This window comes from Prionailurus viverrinus, chromosome B4 (genome assembly GCF_022837055.1).
Source record: "Prionailurus viverrinus isolate Anna chromosome B4, UM_Priviv_1.0, whole genome shotgun sequence".
In the NCBI taxonomy this organism is placed as follows: Eukaryota; Metazoa; Chordata; class Mammalia; order Carnivora; family Felidae; genus Prionailurus; species Prionailurus viverrinus.
The window spans coordinates 69,402,410-69,424,111 of record NC_062567.1 but is presented as its reverse complement, the minus strand read 5'-3'; the positions used below and the strand labels follow the sequence as shown (position 1 = coordinate 69,424,111).

General features: G+C 40.6%; 1 protein-coding gene across 1 annotated transcript in view; it reads left to right on the top strand.

Moving 5' to 3' along the window:
* The first annotated feature begins 16,789 nt into the window (after positions 1-16,789).
* DBX2 (developing brain homeobox 2) overlaps positions 16,790-21,702 on the top strand; it is a 33,924-nt gene continuing 29,011 nt past the window's right edge. The window contains exon 1 of the mRNA XM_047868432.1: positions 16,790-17,210. Coding sequence (XP_047724388.1) covers positions 16,790-17,210 — 421 coding nt within the window. The remainder of the gene's footprint in view (positions 17,211-21,702) is intronic.

The window sequence follows — 21,702 nt, the reverse complement described above, 5'->3', positions numbered from 1 at the left end:
CTTTCATTAGGTCATTGCACATCACACTTAGAATAAAACTGAAAGCCTTTCTGGGGCGCCTGGGTGGCTCAGTCGGTTAAGCGTCCGACTTCAGCTCAGGTCATGATCTCACAGATGGTGAGTTCGAGCCCCCCATTGGGCTCTGGGCTGATGGCTCAGAGCCTGGAGCCTGCTTCCAATTCTGTGTCTCCCTCTCTCTCTGCCCCTCCCCCGTTCATGCTCTGTCTCTCTCTGTCTCAAAAATAAATAAACGTTTAAAAAAAAAACCAAAAAAACCTGAAAGCCTTTCTGATGACCTATTAAACTGTAAATGACCTGGTTCCAGGTTATCTCCCAATAACATTTCCATTAAATTCCCAAATATCCATGCTGCATCCACACTGGCCTCCTTACTATTCTTAAAAACCAAGTATGCACTCACCTCTGGCCTTGTACTTGTCGTTCCTCAGTGTCTAGTCCCTTTTTGTAGGTGGGTGCAGAGGTGAGGTGGTAGAAACAGCAAGAGACTGACATCTAATTTTAAGAAATTGCCACAGTCATGTCAACCTTCAACAAACACTATCTTAATCGGTCAACCATCAACACTGAAGCAATACCCTCCACCACTAAAAGCAATAATTCACTGAAAGCTAGGATGATTGTTAGCATTTTTAGCAACAAAGTATTTTTAAATTAAGGTACGTACATTTTTCAGACATAATGCTATTATACACCATAGACACAGCATAGTATACATGTGACTTTTATATGCACTTAAAACCAAAAAAATTCATTTGACTCATTTTATTGTGACACTCACTTTTATGTGTGATCTGGAATTGAAGCCACAATAACTCTGAAATAGACCTGTAAAATAAAAACAAAACCTACTGATATAAAACAACTAGAAATTACAGGATACAATATGGCATTATTCTTTTAAAATACATAGCTTGGGTTTCAGTTTCAATTCTTCAATTTGCATCTTCCCAAGACCTCATCTTGGCAGATGAGGGAAAATTGGCAGAAGTAGCCACAAAGCATCTCTAGAGTGATACCCATGAAAGTCAGATGATAGCAGATTTCTACAAGATACAACTCCATTAGAAATGATTACACAATTCAAAATTGCAATACATAAAAAACTAATATAACAGAAGCAGAGTTCATATGACAAACAAAACAATAGGTATAGGACAAATTTCATGAGTTTTTATAACCAGTGTGACTTAAAGCCTATAATTTTAAAAATCAGCATGCTTGGCTCTGGGAGAGCTAGGAGAGCAAGAAGGAAACTGAACTACCACCCTTAAAAAGACAACACAAATAACAGCCCCTAGAGATACAGGACAGAAGCAACAGTTTGGAAAAGGCCTGGGGGCATAGAGAGGGAGTTATTTACTAATCTCAGAATGTGTCCTGGAGAGACAGAGATCTTCTGGAAGACTCCTGCAGAAACAAAGGAGCTAGCAGGTACCATTTCCCTCCCCAGGTCCCAGCATAAATACATGGTCATCTGCAGGAATCAACATAGCACATAATTCATTACCTAATTTTCTTACACCCTACCTGTATGGCTATGGCAAATCTGTCTTCTCCAGCCAGCCTGCCTCAGTCCTGGTGCTATGGGTTCCCTCCACACAGAAAACTAGTATGAGCCATGCCAGCACTGTCTCCCTGCCAGCACACTTTATGTAACGTTGGTCCTAGCAGTATGGCTAACCTTCTGGTGGAGGACCAACATGCAAACCTTGCTAAAACTGTGCATCCGAACCTCACATGCTTTTTGGGATTGCACCCTCCACTACAGTCTTGGCCAGAGCCCATTCAAACCAGGGCCACAATCCTGGCAGTATGCAAGCATCTCTGACAGTCACTCCAAAGTGACTTCTGCCATAAGGAGAGGGAAAGGCAACCACACACACTAGTCAGACTGTGGCCCCGGCAGTGGGCTGAGGTCAGACAGCTGGTCTGTTATAGGCCCTGCCCACCAACGAAAGCTTCTCAGGGGACAACACAGGGAAAGCACCTTGTGGTATGGTGCTACTGTGTCTCTGGCAAATACCTGGTCTAACTCAATTCAAGCCCAAGGCAGCTCTAGCCTAGTCCACTATCATCGCAGGGACCAAACCCTGCCCAGAACAGTCAAAGAGAGCCATTGCAGCTGACAGGACTGAAGGAAAAAGCAGATCAGCCCCAACAGCAGAGTGCAAATAACACACATAGGAGACATCCTAAACTGCCAGCTTCTGGTAACCAAGAGACACTCCATTGCAAGGCCACTACAGGACCTCTTCTTCATAAGGCCACTATTTTCAAAAGCAGAAGTGGCTGACTTTCATAACACACAGAAAGAGACAGAGGAATATGTCCCAAATGAAAAAAACAGGGCAAAACCATAGCAAGAGACCTAAGCGAAACAAAGATAAGTAAGATGCCTGATAGAGAATTTAAAGTAATGGTCATAAATATACTCACTAGACTTGAGAAAAGAGTGGAGGGCATCAGTGAGACCCTTAACAAAGAGATAAAAAAGAACCAGAGATGAAGAACACAATAAATGAAATTAAAAGCATGCTAGATGAAATAAATAGCAGACTACAGGAAGTAGAATGAATCGTGACCCAGACGACAGAGTAATGGAAAACAGTCAGGCTGAGCAGGTGAGAGAGGAAAAAAAATATGCAAAATGAGGATAGACTTAGGGAACTCAGCAACTCATCAAGTATACTAACATTTGCATTACAGGGATCCTAGAAGGAGAAGGGATAGCAAAGGAGGCAGAAAATCTATTGGAAAAAATAATAGCTGAAAACTCTCCAAATCTGGGGAAGGAAACAGAAATTTAGATCCAGGAGCCACAGAGCCCCCAACAAAATCAACCCAAGGAGGTCTATACCAAGACACATAGTAACTAACTGATGAAAAGTACTGATACAGATTGAATTTTAAAAGCACAAAGAAAAAACAAAACAGTTTCATAAAAGGGAAACTCCATAGGCTATCATCAGATTTTTCTGCAGAAACTTTGCAGGCCAGAAGGGAGTGGCATGATATATTCAAATTGCCAAAAGGGAAAAATCTGCATCCAAGAATACTCTATCCAGCAAGGCTATCTTTCATAATAGAAGAGATAAAGAGTTTCCCAGACAAACAAAGGTTAAAAGAATTCACAACCACTAACCATCCCTACAAGATATGTTAAAGGGGACTCTGAGTGGAAAGGAAAGACCATATGTGAGAACAAGAAATGTAGGAAGCACAAAGGCAAAATCAGCCAAGGGACTCCCACCATCTATCTAAAATGGGGGGGGGCGCGAGGGGGGAGGAGTAAACAATGTGTTCAAACTTACATGACCAACAACTTAATATAGACTGCTATATGCAGAAGACATTATATACAAACCTAATGGTAACCACAAATCAAAAACTAGTAAAAGATATGCAAAAAAAGAGAGAGAAAGGAATCCAAGTATATCACTAAAAAAGGCAGCTTATGGTGAGACAAGAAAACAAGGAAAGAAATGAATAGAGAAGAATTACAACAATAACCATAAAACAAGTAATAGAATGGCAATAAGATGGCATAGAATGGCAAAAGATACATATCCATCAGTAATTACTTTGACTGTAAATGGACTAAACACTCCAATCAAAAGATACAGGGTGACAGAATGGATAAAAAACAAGACCCATCTATATGCTGCATACAAGAGACTCATTTCAGACCTATGACACCTGCAGATTGAAAGTGAGGGGATGGAGAAACATCTACCATGCAAATGGCTATGAAAATAAAGCTGGGTTGGCAATACTTATATCTGACAAAGTAGACTTTATAACAAAGACTGTAACAAGAGACAAACAAGAACATTATATAATCACAAAGGGGGACAAACAACATGAAGATATAACAACTCTAAATATGTATGCACCTAAAACAGAATCGCCCAAATACATAAAACAGTTAATAACCAGCATAAAGGAACTGATAGTAGCACATTAGTAGTAGGGAACTTTAACACCCCACCTACATCAATGAACAGATCATCCAAACAGAAAATCTATAAGGAAATGATGACCTCAATGGCATATTGGAACAGATGGACTTAACAGATATATTCAGATCATTCTATCCTAAAACAGCAGAATACACATTCTTTTCAAGTGCACATGGAATATTCTCCAAAACAGATTACATATTAGGCCCTAAAACAAATCTTAACAAATTAAAAAGATTGAAGTCACACCATGCATCTTTTCTCAACACAAAGCTGTAAAACTAGCAATCAACCGCAAGAAAAAAATGTGGAAACAGAACAAATACAGGGAGGTGACATAGCATACTATTAAATAATGTATGAGTCTACCAAGAAATCAAAGAGGAAATAAAAAAATACATGGAGACAAATGAAAATGAAAACACAATGGTCCAAGATCTTTGGAATGCAGCAAAAGTGGTCCTAGGAGGGAAGTTTATAGAAATACAGGCCTACCTCAAGAAGCAAGAAAAATCTCCAATAAACAACCTAACCTTACACCTACAGGACCTAGAAAAAGAACAACAAACAAAATCCAAAACCAGTAGATGGAAGGAAATAATATGGATGAGAACAGAAATAAATGATAGAGAAACTCAATGAAACCAGGAGCTAGTTCTTTGAAAAGATCAACAAAATTGATAAATATTTAGAGAGAGAGAACTCAAATAAACAAAATCACAGTGTAAAAGGAGAAATAACAACCAACACCACAGAAATACAAAGGATTATGAGAGATTATGAAAAATTATATGCCAGCAAATTGGTCAACCTAGAAAAAATGGACAAATTCATAGAAACATAGAACCTCCCAACAATGAAGTAGAAAGAAATAGGAAATTTGAGCAGACCAATTACCAGCAAGGAAACTGAGTCAATAATCAAAAAACTCCCAACAAACAAAAAGCCCAGAACCAGATGGCTTAACAGGTGAATTCTATCAGACATTTAAAAAAGAGTTAATACCTCTTCTTCTCAAACTATTCTAAAAAATAGAAGAGGAAGGAAAACTTCCAAATTCATTCTATGAGGCCAGAATTACCCTGATACCAAAGCCAGGTAAAGATACTACAAAAAGAAAAAGAGAACTATAGGCCAACATCTCTGTTGAACATAGGTGCAGAAACCCTCAAGGAAATATCAGCAAACCACAACGACAATACATTAAAAAGATCATTTATTATGGTCAAATGGGATTTATTCTTAGGATACAATGATGTTTCAATATTCACAAATCAATCAACATATGGCACATATGTAATGTAAAAGATAAGAACCACATGATCATTTCAGTATATGTAGAAAAAGCATTTGACAACATCCATTCATTATAAAAACTCTCAACAAAGTATGTTTGGAGGGAACATACCTCAACATAATAAAGGCCATATATGAAAAACCCACAGCTAACATCATCCTTAATGGGAAAAGCTGAGAGCTTTTCCTCTAAGGTCAGGAACAGGACAAGGATGTCAAATCTTACCACTTTTGTTTAACATAGTACTGGAAGTCCTAGCCACAGCAATCATACAGCAAAAAGAATAAAAGACATCCAAATCAGTAAAGAAGAAGTAAAATGTTCACTATTTGCAGATGACATGTTACTCTATGTAGAAAACCCAGAAGACTCTACCAAAAAACTACTAGAACCCATAAATTAACTCAGTAAAGTTACAGAATACAAAATCAAAGTACAGAAATGCATTTATATACATCAAAAATGAAGCAGCAGGAGAGATTAAGAAAATAATCCCATGTACAACTGCATCAAAAATAGGACACCTAGGTATAAAACTAATCAAAGGGGTGAAAGACCTGTACTCTGAAAATTATAAAACACTGATGAAAGAAACTGAAGCTGACACAAAGAAATGGAAAGATATTTCATGCTTATGGATTGGAAGAACAAATATTGTCAAAATGTCTATACTACCCAAATCCATCTCACATTTAATGCAATCCCTATCAAAATACCAATGGCATTTTTCACAGAACTAGAACAAGCTATCCTAAAATTTGTATGGAATGACAAAGACCTCAAATAGCAAAAGCAATCTTGAAAAAGAAAAACAGGGGCGCCTGAGTGGCTCAGTCAATTAAGCATCTGACTCTTGATTTTGGCTCAGGTCATGATCTCATCATTCATGAATTCAAGCCCCACGTCGGGCTCTGCATTGGTGGTGTGGAGCCTGCTTGGGATTCATTCTCTCTCTCTCTCTCTCTCTCTCTCTCTCTCTCTCTCTCTCTCTCCATTTCTCTCTGACCTATGCTCGCCCCACCCGTCTCTCTCATAATAAACAAACAAACTAACTAACTAACTAACTTTAAAAAAAAAAGAAAAAGGAAAACAAAGCTGGAGGCACCACAAGTTATATTACAAAGCTACAGTCATCAAGACAGTATGGTACTGGCATAAAAATGACACATGGATCAATGGAACAAAACAGAAACCCCAGAAATAAACCCACACTATATGGTCAATTAATCTTAAACAAAGCAGGAAAGGATATCCAATGGGAAAAGGACTGTTTCTTCAACAACTGATGTTGGGAAAACTGGACAACACACAAAAGAAAGAAACTGCACCACTTTCTTAAACCATACACAAAAACAAATTCAAAATGTATTAAAGATCCAAATGTGAGACCTGAAGCCACAAAATTCCTAGAAAACAGCACAGGCAATACCTTTTTTTGACATCATCCATAGCAACTTTTTTCTAGATTGGACCCTGAGGTAAGGGAAACAAAAACAAAATAAACTATTAGGACCAAATCAAAATAAAAAGCTTCTGCACAGAAAAGGAAATAGTCAACAAAATTAAAAGACAACCTACTGAATGGGAGAAGATATTTGCAAATGATATATCCAATAAAATAGAGAAAGAACTTCAATAACTCTACACCAAAAAAAAATCCAATTTAAAAATAGGCAGAAAACATCATTAGGCATTTTTCCAAAGAAGACTTATGGATGGCCAACAGACACATGAAAAGATGCTCAACATCACACGTCGTCAGGAAGATGATGACTCATCAGAATGGCTAAAATCAACAACAGAAATGACAGGTTATGGCAAGGAGGTGGAGAAAAAGGAATCCCCTTGCACTGTCGAGAATGTGAACTGGTGCAGCCATTGTGGAAAACAGTATGGAGGTTCCTCAAAAAGTTAAAAATAGAACTAACTTACGATCCATGAATCACACTACTGGGTTTTTACCCAAAAAATACAAAAACATTAATTCAAAGGGTACATGCATCCCTGTGTTTATTGCAGCATTATTTACAATAGCCAAAATATGGAAGCAGCCCAAATTTCCATCAATAGATGAGTGGATAAAGAAGATGTAGTATACACACACATATTCTCTCTCTCTTTGTCTCCCTCCCTCTCTCTCTCTCTCTCTCTCTCCCTCTCTCTCTCTCTCTCTCTCTCTCTCTCTCTCTCACACACACACACACACACACACACACACACACACACTGGAATATTACTCAGCCATAAAAAAGAATGAAATCTTGCCATTTCCAACAACATGGATGGATCTAGAGAATATAATACTAAGTGAAATAAGTCAGTTAGAGAAAGACAAATACCATATGATTTAAGAGACAAAACAAAAAAAAGCAGAAAAAAAGAGAGAGAGAGAATCCAAAAAACAGACTTAACTATAAAGAACAAACTGATGATTACCAGAGGGAAGGTGAGTGGGAGAATGGATATTAAGAGTATACTTACCATGATGAGCATTGACTAATGCATAGAATTGTTGAATCACTATATTATATACCTGTAAATAATATAACACTATATATTAACTACACTGAAATTTAAAAAAAAAAGGGCACCTAGCTATTTAAGATGGTCATAGGAAATTTTTGGGAATTGTTTACTCAATCAGACCTAGTTCTAAAGAATCTTCTGATGTCTTCTTAAATACTTCTATTTATATTTACTTGTCTCATAGATATGATGTCTGTTGTCCAGAGTCTTAAATATTTCTGCATAATCACCATCTTGACAGATGACTAAAATGATTCCAGACAAACACAGGATAATATCACACTAATGCTCCATCTAAAAATCCTATCTCTATAAACCATAGCTTTAAATAGAATCAACAACTGTGGTAAGATCTAGAAAATCTTTGATTGTCTCTTCTAGAGCTCTGGATGAATGAGAAAAAGGGAAAATTGAGAATTTAAAGTTTCCACCCACAAGCTTTATCTAAAGTGACTATTCTATAACCATGGGAACAAGTAGCCACCTGAATCAGTTTTAACCTTATTCAATAGAAAAACAATAACTCCTCTTAGTGAATGCACTTTTGCAAGTCAACCAAATATTATCAGCAACCTGCAGCTAAAAGTCAGCTAGTCAGGGGCAAATTCACCCCAAAAGTATAACATACCTAAAGTGTCAAGAAATCAACCACTATCTTACCCTAGTAATGATGCTACCACAACTAAAGATGATGTGAACACCCTTATAACTTGAAAGTCCACCAGTCCATGAATTCCTGTTTTCCACCAGTACAATCATTTGGCCACCATCTTTATTTCCTCCATTGGCCAGGAGTAATTATAGCACGTATAGAAGCCCTTATCAAATTCACCCAGCAAACCTTTAATGATGGCTAACAAAGCCTGTCCTTAACTGAACACTGAAATGTTTTTAATGAGAAAAACTGTCTTCTAAAATAGAATGGCCTTAGACATTACTAATGCCTTGTAATAGGCACCTATGCCATTATCCAAACAAAGTGCTGTGTGTCCATACCTGATGGGTATACTAATGTGTCATCTTTATTAAGTCATATGAGAATACAAGTGAACTCCTTGAGTGATCCAACCCATAGCCTAAGGGACTTAGCAATCAATGGTTTGGATCATGGGACTCTTGGTGGAAAAAAAAATGTTACTTAATTTGGGAATCCTTATCATGATCCGTGTTTTCTCTTGCATGTGCCTCTACTGATGTTGTGATATTGGCCTACAGTTACCGCAGAGAGCTACAATGGTTATCCAGTGCAGCCAGATAGCCACCAGACAACTCACTTCCATGTTAGTGAAACCTGCTGACTGCTCAAGACACACCATGGAAGAGGAAGGTATGTAAGACTATAAGAGCCAGTCATGAGTTGGTGTTCTGGAGGAGGTAACTGAATGTGCATGATTGCCAGTTGACCATAGAACTAAACACTGGGCATGGGCAATCAGAGGCTCCTCACCCCCACCCACCCCCACCCCCTGTGCTTGGAGTATATACTCTCCCCACTGTTCCCATTGTGGAAGGTCTTTTCAAGGACATGGCTTTCAGAGATCAATGTATTGAGAATATCTGGATAGTATAACATGACTGAACCCAGTTAAAGACTCTATATAAACTTTTAAAATTTGGTGGATGGATGCAGAGATCTACTGGTCTTGTGGCCACCTGAGAGAAATCTTGTATGGTATGCCTTGGCTTATCCAATCTGCCACTGCCCTATATGGAATGGTCTCTTTCTTAGGTTTCTCCTTGCCCTTCTTGTTCTGGGGGCCAGTTTCAGATTTCACTCAGGAAGCTCCTGAGGTTGGTTGTGCTTAGGTTAAAAGAAAGAAGTGTAGTTGGACCAGAGGTGCTGGATTGGGGCTGGGGAAGATGTGTAGATGAAATGATGGGGAGAGTGAAATATATGCATGAGCCTGAAAATGAGAGAGAATATTTGAGTGACATAAGGGGGGTCACTTGAGAGTTACACCACGCAATTTAAATGGTCGGTTGTCAAGCAATGCTTACTTCAGAAGCTTTGTAATATTACTCTACTTTCCAGATAAATCAAAGCTGGGAAACTCAATAGAGAACAGGGGGGCTAGGAAAGAAAAAAAAAACCTCTGGGGATTAATTTTATTTGCCTAAAATGCTTATTACATTTTACACGAGACAAATCCTCACCAGAGAAATGACACTTTAAAGCAAGGAGGCTGACACGTCTAAATTTGGTTCAGAGAGTCTGGGTTCATAGCCTTAGAGCAGTTTCATAAGGGATTAACTTCTCTGTGTGTACTTCATACTTTTGGCAGTAAATGCAAAAAAAAAAACCACTTAATGTTCGTGTGAAGGGACTATTTTGGTTGTAAACATTGGGGAACAGGACAAAATTCACAGTGCGATGTAGATGTGTGTCCTCCCTTTTGTCCAAAGCAGTGATTGAGGGCAAACCAGAAAACTGTAGGATTTCAATATGAGTGAGGGGCACCTGTGGCTGTGGGGACACTGAGACAATGAGGGACAGTCGAAAAGACTACCGCTCAGCAACATCCAGAGTAATTTCCTCAAAATCATTCAGTAGTCTCCCATTCCACTTTGGGCCAAGCAGTACAAGTGGAAAAGTGGTTAGAAATGATCAACGAGCAAGGAATGCCAAAGAAGTTGAATAGCCTGGAAAGAAACTGGGAAGTCTCCCAGTTACAGAAGAGAGTCAGTAAAATAGAGCTTGAAGGTAGCATGCAGGGCACGGAGATGAACAATGCCTGAGGCATGGCAAAATAATACACAAAAAGCCCACAGAGCCAGCCAGAAAAGACATGTGCAGGAAAAGGAGGACAATGAGAGCATGAGTCCTGCCAGATCAAAACTGAAACATATTTATAAATGTCTTTCAGAGGTAAGCCAGAGTTTTAGAATTTATTTTGAAGACCCAAGAGTATTTGGGGATGGGGCGGGGCAGAGGGAATGGGAGAATACTTAAGAAAGTACATTACTGTATAGAATTTAATTGAGTAATTATTGTTGAATTGGTTGAATGTACCTCTTAACATATTCCTGTGCGTTTAAAAAAATTTTTTTTTCTCTAATTTAAGGATTAAGATGTAATCTGCCTCAGGTTCTGAGTCGTGAGTGGGTGTTGAGCAGTGGAGAGATTCTACATAGTTAGTGGTTCTTGGGAAATAATTTATTTCTCCCTGAGTAACCCTGCACCAGCCAGATTTCCAGTGGTTACTAAGAAGGCTACAAGGATATTCTTGAATCTCCTCCTTTCAGTTGAGCACAGAACTAATTCCTCACAATTACATCTTCTCTTCAAAAATGTCTGATTGTTGGAGTAGGTGCTCAGAGGTGCCAGTGAGGTCAGCAATCCAGAGTGCATATTACCTGGGCTACAAGTTTCTCTCTCCACCAAGCACAGAGACCCTCCTGCCCCAAGGGAGAATTCAATTGATCATAGAGGAATTAGGGAAGCTTCTTTAGATTCCACTACAGAATTCTACTTAGAATAAGCATGTGTGTTTAAAAGAAAAAATATTTACCTGCTTGTTGTATTTGCTTATTATTTATAGGGTTGGAGGAGTTGCACTAAATGGATTCACATATAACAGGGCCATCAAAATAAACACAAAAGATCTAAAGTGAACTGAAGGTGGAGATAACAGAAATACAGGCTAAGAGAGTTACTGCAATTAAATTCTAAAATTAGCTCAACTTCTTGGCATTCAAAACATATCAGGAAACACAATGGGCTATATATTTCCCACAGTCTGATAAAACCAAGCACGCTGGTTCTGATGGAGACAAGACTTCCTCACACTCTAAATTTACAGTTATCTTCTAGACGGCTCTATATTCTCCTGCTTCTCTCCACGGTCATGCCACAAACCCAGCCCAAAGTCCCAGGATCTCTTTTCTGAATTACTTGTACATCTCTAGTCAGCACCTTCTCCAGATCCTGGCACAGCCTCCATACCACAGTAGTGGTCCTTTGAAATGCAAATATGAGATCACATTTGCATTTTAAATTGCATTTTAATTTAAATTATATCTCAATTTAAAATTGAGGTATAATTGACATATAGAATTGTATTAGTTTTAGGTGTATAGCATAATGATTTGATAGATACAGTAAAATGATTACCACAATAAGTTTAAGTTGACATCCATCACCACATATAGTTACATTTTTTTTTTCTTGTGCACACATGTCATTGATTCAAGGGCAAAATCCAAAATCCTGTGCGCTACCTATAAGACACAGTCTGGCCCCAGCCTTCTTCTTCAGACCAGGGACAAACAGGTCTACCCATACAAATAGTTCTACGCACATGCTTTGCTTAGCAGCCTCCGACTCCACCCCACCCCCTCTTTAATAGCTAACTCACACTCTGTTACTTTACACCTTGTTAGCCCATAGGTCTCATCCATCTGACGCTGAAGGCATGTGATTTTGTGTTGATGCTTTTTTTTTTTTTTTTGGACTAGATCTCAGTACAGACCAAAGTGCTTCTTCAAGGAATGAAACACTGCAGCAAAATGGCCTGAGCCTATTAGGCCTTCTCAACGATCAAGTTCTTTTTCATAAGTTATCAGGAGCTTCAAATAGCTAATTAAGCAGATTAAGAGGTTTAGAGCCATCCCCATAGCCCCATGACCAAGTATGAAGGCAAATGTCAGAATGAATTCTACGACACATTTAAACATTTATGTGTAAGCCCATACAGAAACAGTCCTATAATATGTTTATAAGCTCAATGATGTCCATCTCTCAGCCCTTTCAAGTTCACATCCAGTGTGAAAGATTCACTTCAGGAAATGTGACAGCGTTCCAGTCCCAGGATGCTGCTAAGATCATAGTTGGATTTAGGCAAGGAGTTCTCTAAATCAGTGACTGAACACAGGGCTGGGTGAGAATTAAGCCTTGGGCTCCATTCTGCATAAGAATGCGGAATTCTGCTCACTTGGTTTTAGGCCTGGAACACTTCCTTACCAAAAGGTAAAGAGCCCACACAGCTTGTGCTGGGCTTACCACCTCTCTTTGCTCCATCAAACACACTTTTATATACAGCCTCGTTTCTCTTATAATATTTTCATGTCTTTTTTTTTTTACCCTATTAACTCCCTTAAGCTTTCCCCCTGTTTCTTCAACTTGTCTCTCTCTACTTTCTTACCTTCTATATGCATCTTCAATCATGCACAAACTGATGTCTACTTCTTTTGCTTCCCTTGAAAAGGCTTTTGCCCAAGTCACTAAGAATCAAATTACTATTTTTTTCAATCTGAGGCATTTACAGAGTTAGTATATTAATTAAGGTAGGTGGGATAGGCTGTGGAGACCAACTCCTAAATCTTAATGGCATTACCCAATAAGTGTTTATTTTTTGCTTATGTCATGATCTGCTTATGTAAATATTCATCTTTGTGTGCCTTCTCTGTGGTGATTCAGGGACATAGGCTGCTTTCATCTTGTGGTTCCATCATGCCCTAGGGACGTCTTCATCCCCTGGACCTCTGCATCTGGGAGCTGAAGAACAAAGAGTGGAGGACTGTGTGAATCCTTAGGGGACAGAATGGGAGGAGAACTATATCGCTTCTCCTCTTATTCTGACCATACACACTCTGAAAGGCAGACTGGGAAATGCACTGGAGCTGTCTGTCCAGTTGGAAAAAGAAACTGCTGGGCATAACCAGCAGTTATTCTTAACCAACGTCTGTCATTCCTCCTTTTTGAAACTTTCTCTCCCTTGACTTCCAAGGCTCCATTCTCTCTTCTGGTTTCAGTTTTCAAATCTTCACTGCTCATTTTCAGTCTCCTTCAAGACTCTTCTTTCTTTTATCCATCCCCTTAACATTGACATTCCCCAGCCTTTGTCTCTTGGCTTATTTTTCTTCTCACTATACCATTCCCCCTGGATGTTCTCACAAACAACCAGAACATCTATCTCCATCATTCTGTTCACACGTCCATGTAAAACCTGCTCTTCATCTTATAAGTCCCCATCCTGATGAAGTAGGTCTACTCAGTCATTAAACCAGAAAACTAGAAGTGATCCTACATTCTCCCCTTTTCCTCTATAACCAAGGTTTCTCAACCACCACACTATTGACATTTCAGGCTGGGTAATCCTTTGTTGTTGTCCTGTGAATTGTAGGATGTTTAGCAGCATCCCTGGCTTCCTGCTAGTAGGTGCCAGTGTCTAACCGCCCCATCCTCTCATCAAGTTACGGCAGCCAACAGTATGCCCAGACATTGCCAAATGTCTCTTGAGTAGGAAGGGATCACCTCCAGTTGAGAACTGCATCATCCATTCCTATAGATTGAACCTTTGTAATATTTATCCTCTCCATTTTGTTTTCTTGCCATTAATTCTATAAATTCCACATCATTTTGTGTCTGGATTTCTCCGGTTGTCTTCTATCTATGGCAAGTTGGGTGAACCAACAGTTCCTCTTGACTTGAGTCTGCATTGTCATAGAACAACAGGATACTGATTTCTTAGCCTCCCTTGCATGGCCAGGTGACACCATTTAGCATGGCAAATAGGTCTGTGAAGAGACTAGAGTTGAATTTAAAGGTTCTAAGGCTTTGGGGTGCCTGGGTGGCTCAGTTGGTTGAGCGTCCAACTTCGGCTCAGGGCATGATCTCACAGTTTGTGGGTTCAAGCCCACATCAGGCTCTGTGTTGACTGCTTGCTCAGAGCCTGGAGCCTGCTTCAGATTCTGTGTCTCCTTCTCTCTGCCCCTCCCCCGCTCACGCTTTGTCTCACTCTGTTTCTCAAAAATAAATAAATGTAAAAAAAAAATTTAAAGGTTCTAAGGCTTTGGAATCATCCGGCTTAGATAGTATCTTAACCTTATCACTCTGGTGGTGGTGTTGTTTTAGGAAAGTTACTTAAATTTTCTGTGCCCCGTCAGTAATACTGGGATAAAAACAGTACCAAGCTTATAGAATTATTATGAAGTTTACAAGTTAATATGGACAAACTGTTTAGTGTATAATTGGCCAAATGTAAACACTGAATAAATGGTGGCTATGATTTAGGACTGGCAGGGATGATGTAATTTCTCTTTTCCTTGCTAATCTCAAAGGTTACTACTTCAGAGCCCATCCCTAACTTTTAAGACTCAGTTTACAGGAATCTTACTCTGGAGATTTTCTCTCACTTTTCCTTCTAAATTACAATCCCTTTCTCAGATATTACTTGTTTTTCTCCCTCACTAAGCTGTGAACCCCTACAAAGCAAGGACCAGACTTTTCTCTATATATTCCCAGGACCACCAAAAGTGCTCCATAAATATGAAATGTTCAGGAAAAGTTTGTTGACTAAATCAGTAAGTGAACAAATATTAGTAACATACACCAACCTTGCAAATAACTTTCCTTCCGTTTGGCAGCAGGTAGGGAGGGTGGATTTCTAGAAAGCTTTGGACATCCTTAGAGTAAATGAAACACAAATCAACCAGGTGAATTTTTAAAAGTAAATTTATCTTACTAGCCTGGCAACTCTGTCTAGCTTTTAAGTAAATTGAAACTAGGAACCATATTATTATTGTTAGGATACAGAGGAAAACTATACATGTAACTCCAAACCTTTCGCAATCTTTAAAAAATCTTATTTAAAATAAATTCACCTGAATTTGCACAGGAGTGTAGCAATGGGAATTGTTAATCGACAGAGAAGTCACCGTTTTAAAATTCCATTGATACAATTTCTAAAATGAGGAGCTTTAAATTGCCTTGTGGTTAAAGGAACTTTTAACTACACACACACACACACACACACACACACACACACACACACACACACCCTTTTTTCTTCTGCCCAGTCTCTAGCAGGCTGTTAATAAACTGGAAACTACCCAGATTTCTAGGGGGGATAAAAGAGCAACTGTAATCCTAAATAATCCAGTGTTCTCATCCTGGGCTCTGTGGAGGAGGACCCAACCATGTTTGGTTAGGAAAAGTTGGTGGTGGCTTTTCTTGCCGGGTTTTGGACCCAAATATTTAACCACCTCCAACTAAGATCCCTTTCTCTAGATAAAAATTTATCGGAACATTTCTTCTGGAGTGATTCCTAAATGATCTTAAAAAAGCGATTGGAAACGAGCTACTAGAACCTCTGAAATTTCTTAAAAGGTCTCCAAGAAAAACTCACTTTCTTTGCCTTAAGAAAGGGGAACACATCTCATATGCAACCCACTCTTTAAAACTTTGCATCTATCTGCGGGACCACAACAGTCCCAGTAACACTCGCGACTCTATTTGATGACTACAGTCCTTCAAGCCTCTAGTGCCTGTTAGCTTCCCCAGGATGCCCGTCGGTTCCTGAAAGTGACATCAACACTGGAGAGCCGGGGGTTGCCCAACAGGTGGTCTGCCGAACGGTCTCCAGAAGAGAGTGCCGCCTGCCCCCGGGGCACTCCACGCCCACGGTCGCGCGCCCTGGCGCTCCGCGGGGCTGCGTGGGCTCCAGAGCTAGGGCTCCGGCCGCCGGGAGGGGATGAGCGCGGCCGGTTCACGTCGCCTCCACGCCCACCTTCCCGCTACGCGTCCCCTCCCTTTGCCAAAGCTCAGACTCCGGGGCCGCCCTTATTGTTGGCCGCGTCTGTCACTTTGTGGGCCGGGTGACATGAATGGATGGGGTGGACACACCTTCCAGCCTTCTGAGAGAGAGAGAGAGAGAGAGAGAGAGAGAGAGAGACCATCCGGATCTGCATAGGGAGCGGGAGGGACTCCCCCGGCGCCCCCAGAGCTTGCGCCGCGGGCCAGAGACACGCACAGCTTCCCCCTCCCACATTCACTCCTCCCATCCTTTAAGAAAACGCCCAACCCCCAAAAATAATATCGCTCCAAGCCTGCTGGCGTCCTCGGTGCCCTTTCCTCCTTCCCGGGCTCAGCGCGCTCCGGTTCCACGGGAGGCTGCGGCGGGAGGCAGCGGCGGGAGGGAGCGGCGCGGGCCCGGTGCGGCGCGCGGAGCTGGAGGCGGGCGCGCAGGCGGCCCGCGGGCGCCGCACTATGCTCCCCAGCGCCGTGGCGGCCCACGCCGGCGCGTACTGGGACGTGGTGGCGTCCTCCGCGCTCCTCAACTTCCCCGCGGCTCCGGGCTTTGGCAACTTGGGCAAGAGTTTCCTGATCGAGAACTTGCTGCGGGCTGGGGGCGCCCCGCCGCACGCGCTGCAGCCACCCCCGCACCACGGCCCGGCGTCCGCTCTAGTGGCCGCCGCCGCCGCCACGGCAGCCGGCGCACAGGTCCGGCCCCTGCCGGCCAACCCCGTTCCCCTCAAGCTGTGCCCCGCGGCCGAACCCGTCAGCCCCGGCGGAGCGCCGTACGGCACGCGTTGGGCTTTCCAAGTGCTCAGCCCCTCGGCCGACGGCGCCAGGCTGCCGGGCCGGGCTCCGGGGGATCGAGACTCTACCTTCCAGCCGTCAGCCCCAGGTGAGCCAGCTCTTTTCCTCCCCAGCCGCGTCCGGCGCCTCCGGCCCGGCGGGTCCGGGATCCGAGCTCCCGGGGGTGCGCGCTGCGCCAAGGGAGCCCTGGCCCCAGCGCGCCCGGATCCGCTCCGGCCTGGGACCTTCCTCGAGCGTCTCGAGCTTTAGTGGGGATGCCACTTCGCGGGTAAATAGGGTACAACCACTAACTGTGACACCCCCTCCACCCCTATCCCATACCACCAGCTTCCTCTCTGTTTCCTTTCAACAAGTGGTAGGGCTGCCTTGATTTTCAGGCCTTTCCGGAGAAACCCTGAATGCCCCACATTGGGTTAGCGGGAAAGAGCAGCCCTAGTCCCGAGATCTCTGGGTTCGCTGGACCAGTTTCACCCGTCTTGTTCCCAAGTTCAGCGTTTCTGCTCGCCGCCTCAGCACTGGAGGCCGCGGGACACCAGCTCCCTGGGCAGTTCCCGCGGCCCGCTTCGGGGGCTTTGCTTCTGCGTCTGCAGCGAAGGCCGGGGCCGTTCAAGAGCGCTCGCAAAGATTTTTGGAAGAAGAGTTGCGCAAACTTTTGGCTTTCTCCGCTCTTAGTATTTGAGATCACGGAGGCGCAAGGAAATCAAAGACGACTTTTTCTTCGTGCTGAGCTGAAACAGCTGAATTGGCACCTGGACTAGGAAGTTCACCAATAAATGGGAAATTATCAAAAGAAAGACAATTTTGGTTTAATTTTCGCATAAAACCTAAGTGGTGTGATTGGGCAGAGGATGTGGACGGGTTAATCACATTTTAGCTAAAGCGTATGGAGGGGCAGCCGAAATGTGCGGTGACAAAAAGGGGAAGCCTTTTGGAAACTCAGAAGCTGAGATCTAGTTGGATTATTATTAATTTTTTTTGGCTGCGTCCTTAGGCGATCTTAACTCATTCTTTTAATCCCGATGGGTTTGTCCAGAATGACTAATAGACGCTTTTTCAGCAGATTCCATTGTCCCAGCAAACTGCCAGATCAAATTTATTGCTAATGGCTGTATAGAACTTAACATGTTTAGAACCTGTCCTGGTCTTTCAGCTTGAAATGGTTATTAACAGAATGGAACAAATACAATTATATGAGCGGTCTCATTCACACAGTGTAAAACCTAAGGAACCTGGGAAGCCTTTTGCATCTAGGGAAAGGAAAAAATACTGTTAAAGGCAGAGTTTATGTTCCTTGGTAATTTGGGCCACTCTCTTATTTTTGAAGTGTTTGGAAAATTAGAAACGTATAAAGCCGGTTCACCTAGACAAGAGTTAGTAAATAATGTTGTGTCACAAAAAAATAACATTTTCAAACAAAAAATGGTGATTTGCATAACTTTTAGTGGTTTGGCATTGTGTTCATAGAAGTTATTTTTAAGGATTCTTAAATTGCCCCTGATCCTGATTGGCTGCTCAACCAGAGAAAATTACTTAGTTTTCCCCTTTGTAGATTTTACAGGTTAAATTCAAATAAAGCAAATGCAAATCAAAGGCCGATATTTTAATAACTGAACAAGAGGTTTGTATATCTGTTTCATTCAAAATATTGCAATTATTGGGTCAAGGGTCTCCTAACTACAAAAAATTTGCAAGGATGTATTAACTCTTGTACACTTATTAAAGTGTCAGAATATCAATTTTTTTTTTGGAATAGTTAAGAGAATATGAGAATTTATATTTCCCTTTGAAGTATTCTAATACAGTTTAAGCACATATTTTTTCCTGGTGTTTTATTGAGCCCTCATTGAAGATTTGAGATTCTCCCAGGTTGATTTTCCTTTGAACAAATAACCTTTTATTTCAAAAAATAGTCTTGTAAGGGGTGTGTTTAATTTTTGAATCTACAAAAGCATCTTAAGAAAATTAAAACTCTCTATATTTGTGCCCACAAATATGCTGCTTAAAACCAGCATTTACATTCATTTATCTTTGTAATTTGACACAGAATGTCATTTTCTGAACATTGCCCTAGTTTTATTTAAGTGACAGATTTTTGTCCTACCAAATGTTGTGGGAATTCATTGCTGCTGTGTAGAATTATGAAGTTTTAATGAGTGCTGACAAGGTTACTATCACCTGAAAATTAACTGACTGACGACATAGTGATTGATGTTCTATAGAGAGTATAGAAGAGCTACTGTTTTTGAAAAGATAACAGTATTTCCTTATATTTCTTTCTGAGATGTCAGCGAACAACCACTGCTAATCCTTTAGACCCTTACTTAGAAGTGGATCACAAAATGGGATTTTTAATCATTTCAGCATATTGAGTACTCACTTTTTTTCCAGTCTTGTTGAGTGTACCAAACTAAATGTTGAATGAGAAAACCCCAGACTTCCTTTTATTGGTGCCTTGGTGAAATACAGAGCCCTTTAACTTGGGGATTTATGCCACTGCATGCATTTCTGCTTCATTATCTTTGTTACCGATTTTTAATGATGCCATCTATTTCATTTGTTCAGGAAGTGCTTACCGAGTATCTCCCATGTGTCAGGCTCTGTTCTAGACCATTGGGATCGTCACTGCACAAAACGGCTGACTGTCTCTGCCCCTGTGGCATTCCATGTTTGGACTGCTATATGGCTTTCCAAGCATTTTCATAGCTGTTCGCTGCTTTAATTTTCATAGAGGCCAGTTTTTTCCTACAATGATTACTTCACTTGCTAATTTTGTTTTTGTCAGAAGTTAACAGTGGAAACATCTGTGGACTTGTGAAGGAGAAAAAAAAAATTGTCCCAAACCTTCGTATTCCTTATGCAAGTCTTTCATTGAATATCGGAAACTAGTGATAACTGATTACGTGTATCACAATAATAAATGAGATTGTGATTTTGTATGTGAGTCCATAAGGAAAGAAATTGCCCTTCCTGTTTGTCTTGCTGTGGATCTGCAAGGTGATGACAGTTAAGCAATAACACAGATTTTATAGGTAATAAATGAGAGGATAGCTGTCAGTTCTTCATCCCTGGAAACTGGCAAGTCTGAATATTTACAGTAGGAAAAAGACTCTCCATAGCTATATGTTGTCAGGTTGTTTATATATAAAACAGTTGGATATATATACATACATATATATGTATATATGTAGTTTAAAAACTCTAGAAATCAAAGGGTATTTCTCGAGGCTGGAGAGGAGCACAGTGCTATAGAAGGTAGTAGACAGAAGATAGATCCAGGGTTGAATCCTTAGATCTGTTATAGTTTATTAGGGGAAACCAGGAGGTTCTGCAAGTAAATTAGAATCATCAGAGATCCTTCCTGAAAAGTTCATTAATGTCATTATTGGGTGAATATTGTGCTAGATTACAATATTTAAGTTTTTATATATAAAAGGGCTTTGAAATGTAAAAAGCTGAAAATTTTACATTTCTCTTGGTTATGTCACCATTTTTATTCAAAATACGTGGAGTCTTGCCTTTTAATAACATTTGTTATTTAAACATTTTAAAAATATTTGACATAAAGGTAATTTTCTGAATGTAATTTATTGATTGTTGAAGCTACTCCTTTTAAGGGTTAGAAAGCACATGTTTCTTCTGGATAGGTGAGTTCTTTTTTTTTTTTATTTTTTAGGTAATTTTATCAGGTAAGTTGTACTGTGTAGTACAGAAATGGAACCAGATCCGTAGCATTTTTCTGGCCCCTTGTTAGGATTGCTTCTTACCATTAAAACTTAATGTACATCCTCGTTTCCTTGCCCATCTCCCAGTTCCAGATACTATTTACGTGTTAATCCATGACTCTGTCTTAAACTAATTGCACTTATGTTTTATCTAGTCCAACTTGAAGACTTTGTGATCTGATTTATTAAGCCAGAGTTTCTCACTTATTTTTGCTGCCACTTTGCTTTAGATTTGTTTTGGTAGATAAAAATCACAGCATCTTGAATGTTGGTGATGCTGACCCAGAATCAGGACAGAGAATGGAAAATCCAGCAAAGGTGGTTTCTTCCTCAGGCCATCACCTCAACCACTGCTTTGGTGGAATTTGTAGATAATACTGAACCATGTTATTACTACATGTGCCTATTTTTTGTATCTTCTTAACATGCCTTTGGATTTATATTAACATATTAATATAAACATATTAACATTTAATAACTTTACATAGTTCATGAGAATCAGCTCAAGTTAATGAACTGCTTCAGATTCAAGGAGAAATTCTTGCAGTGAAGAGAATAGGACTAATAGTTCCTTCCCTTCTAGTAATGACTCAGTTACCATCCTTAGAGAATAACACCTGGGCTGGAGCAATTTATGTGCATTGAATTTGCCCCTGACTTTGGTACTTATCCCACCCCAACCCCTAACATGTGCTTCTTTACTCCACTTAGGCAACAAGAAATGTCAATCTGTTAACAGGTATTGAAGCTGTTGAGGTTTAATAATAAAATAGGAGTAAATCCAGCAGGCAAGTAGGAACATTTTAGAACTTTCCCCTTACCTCTTATTGACTTAAGGGAGTTGAGGATTATTTTAAG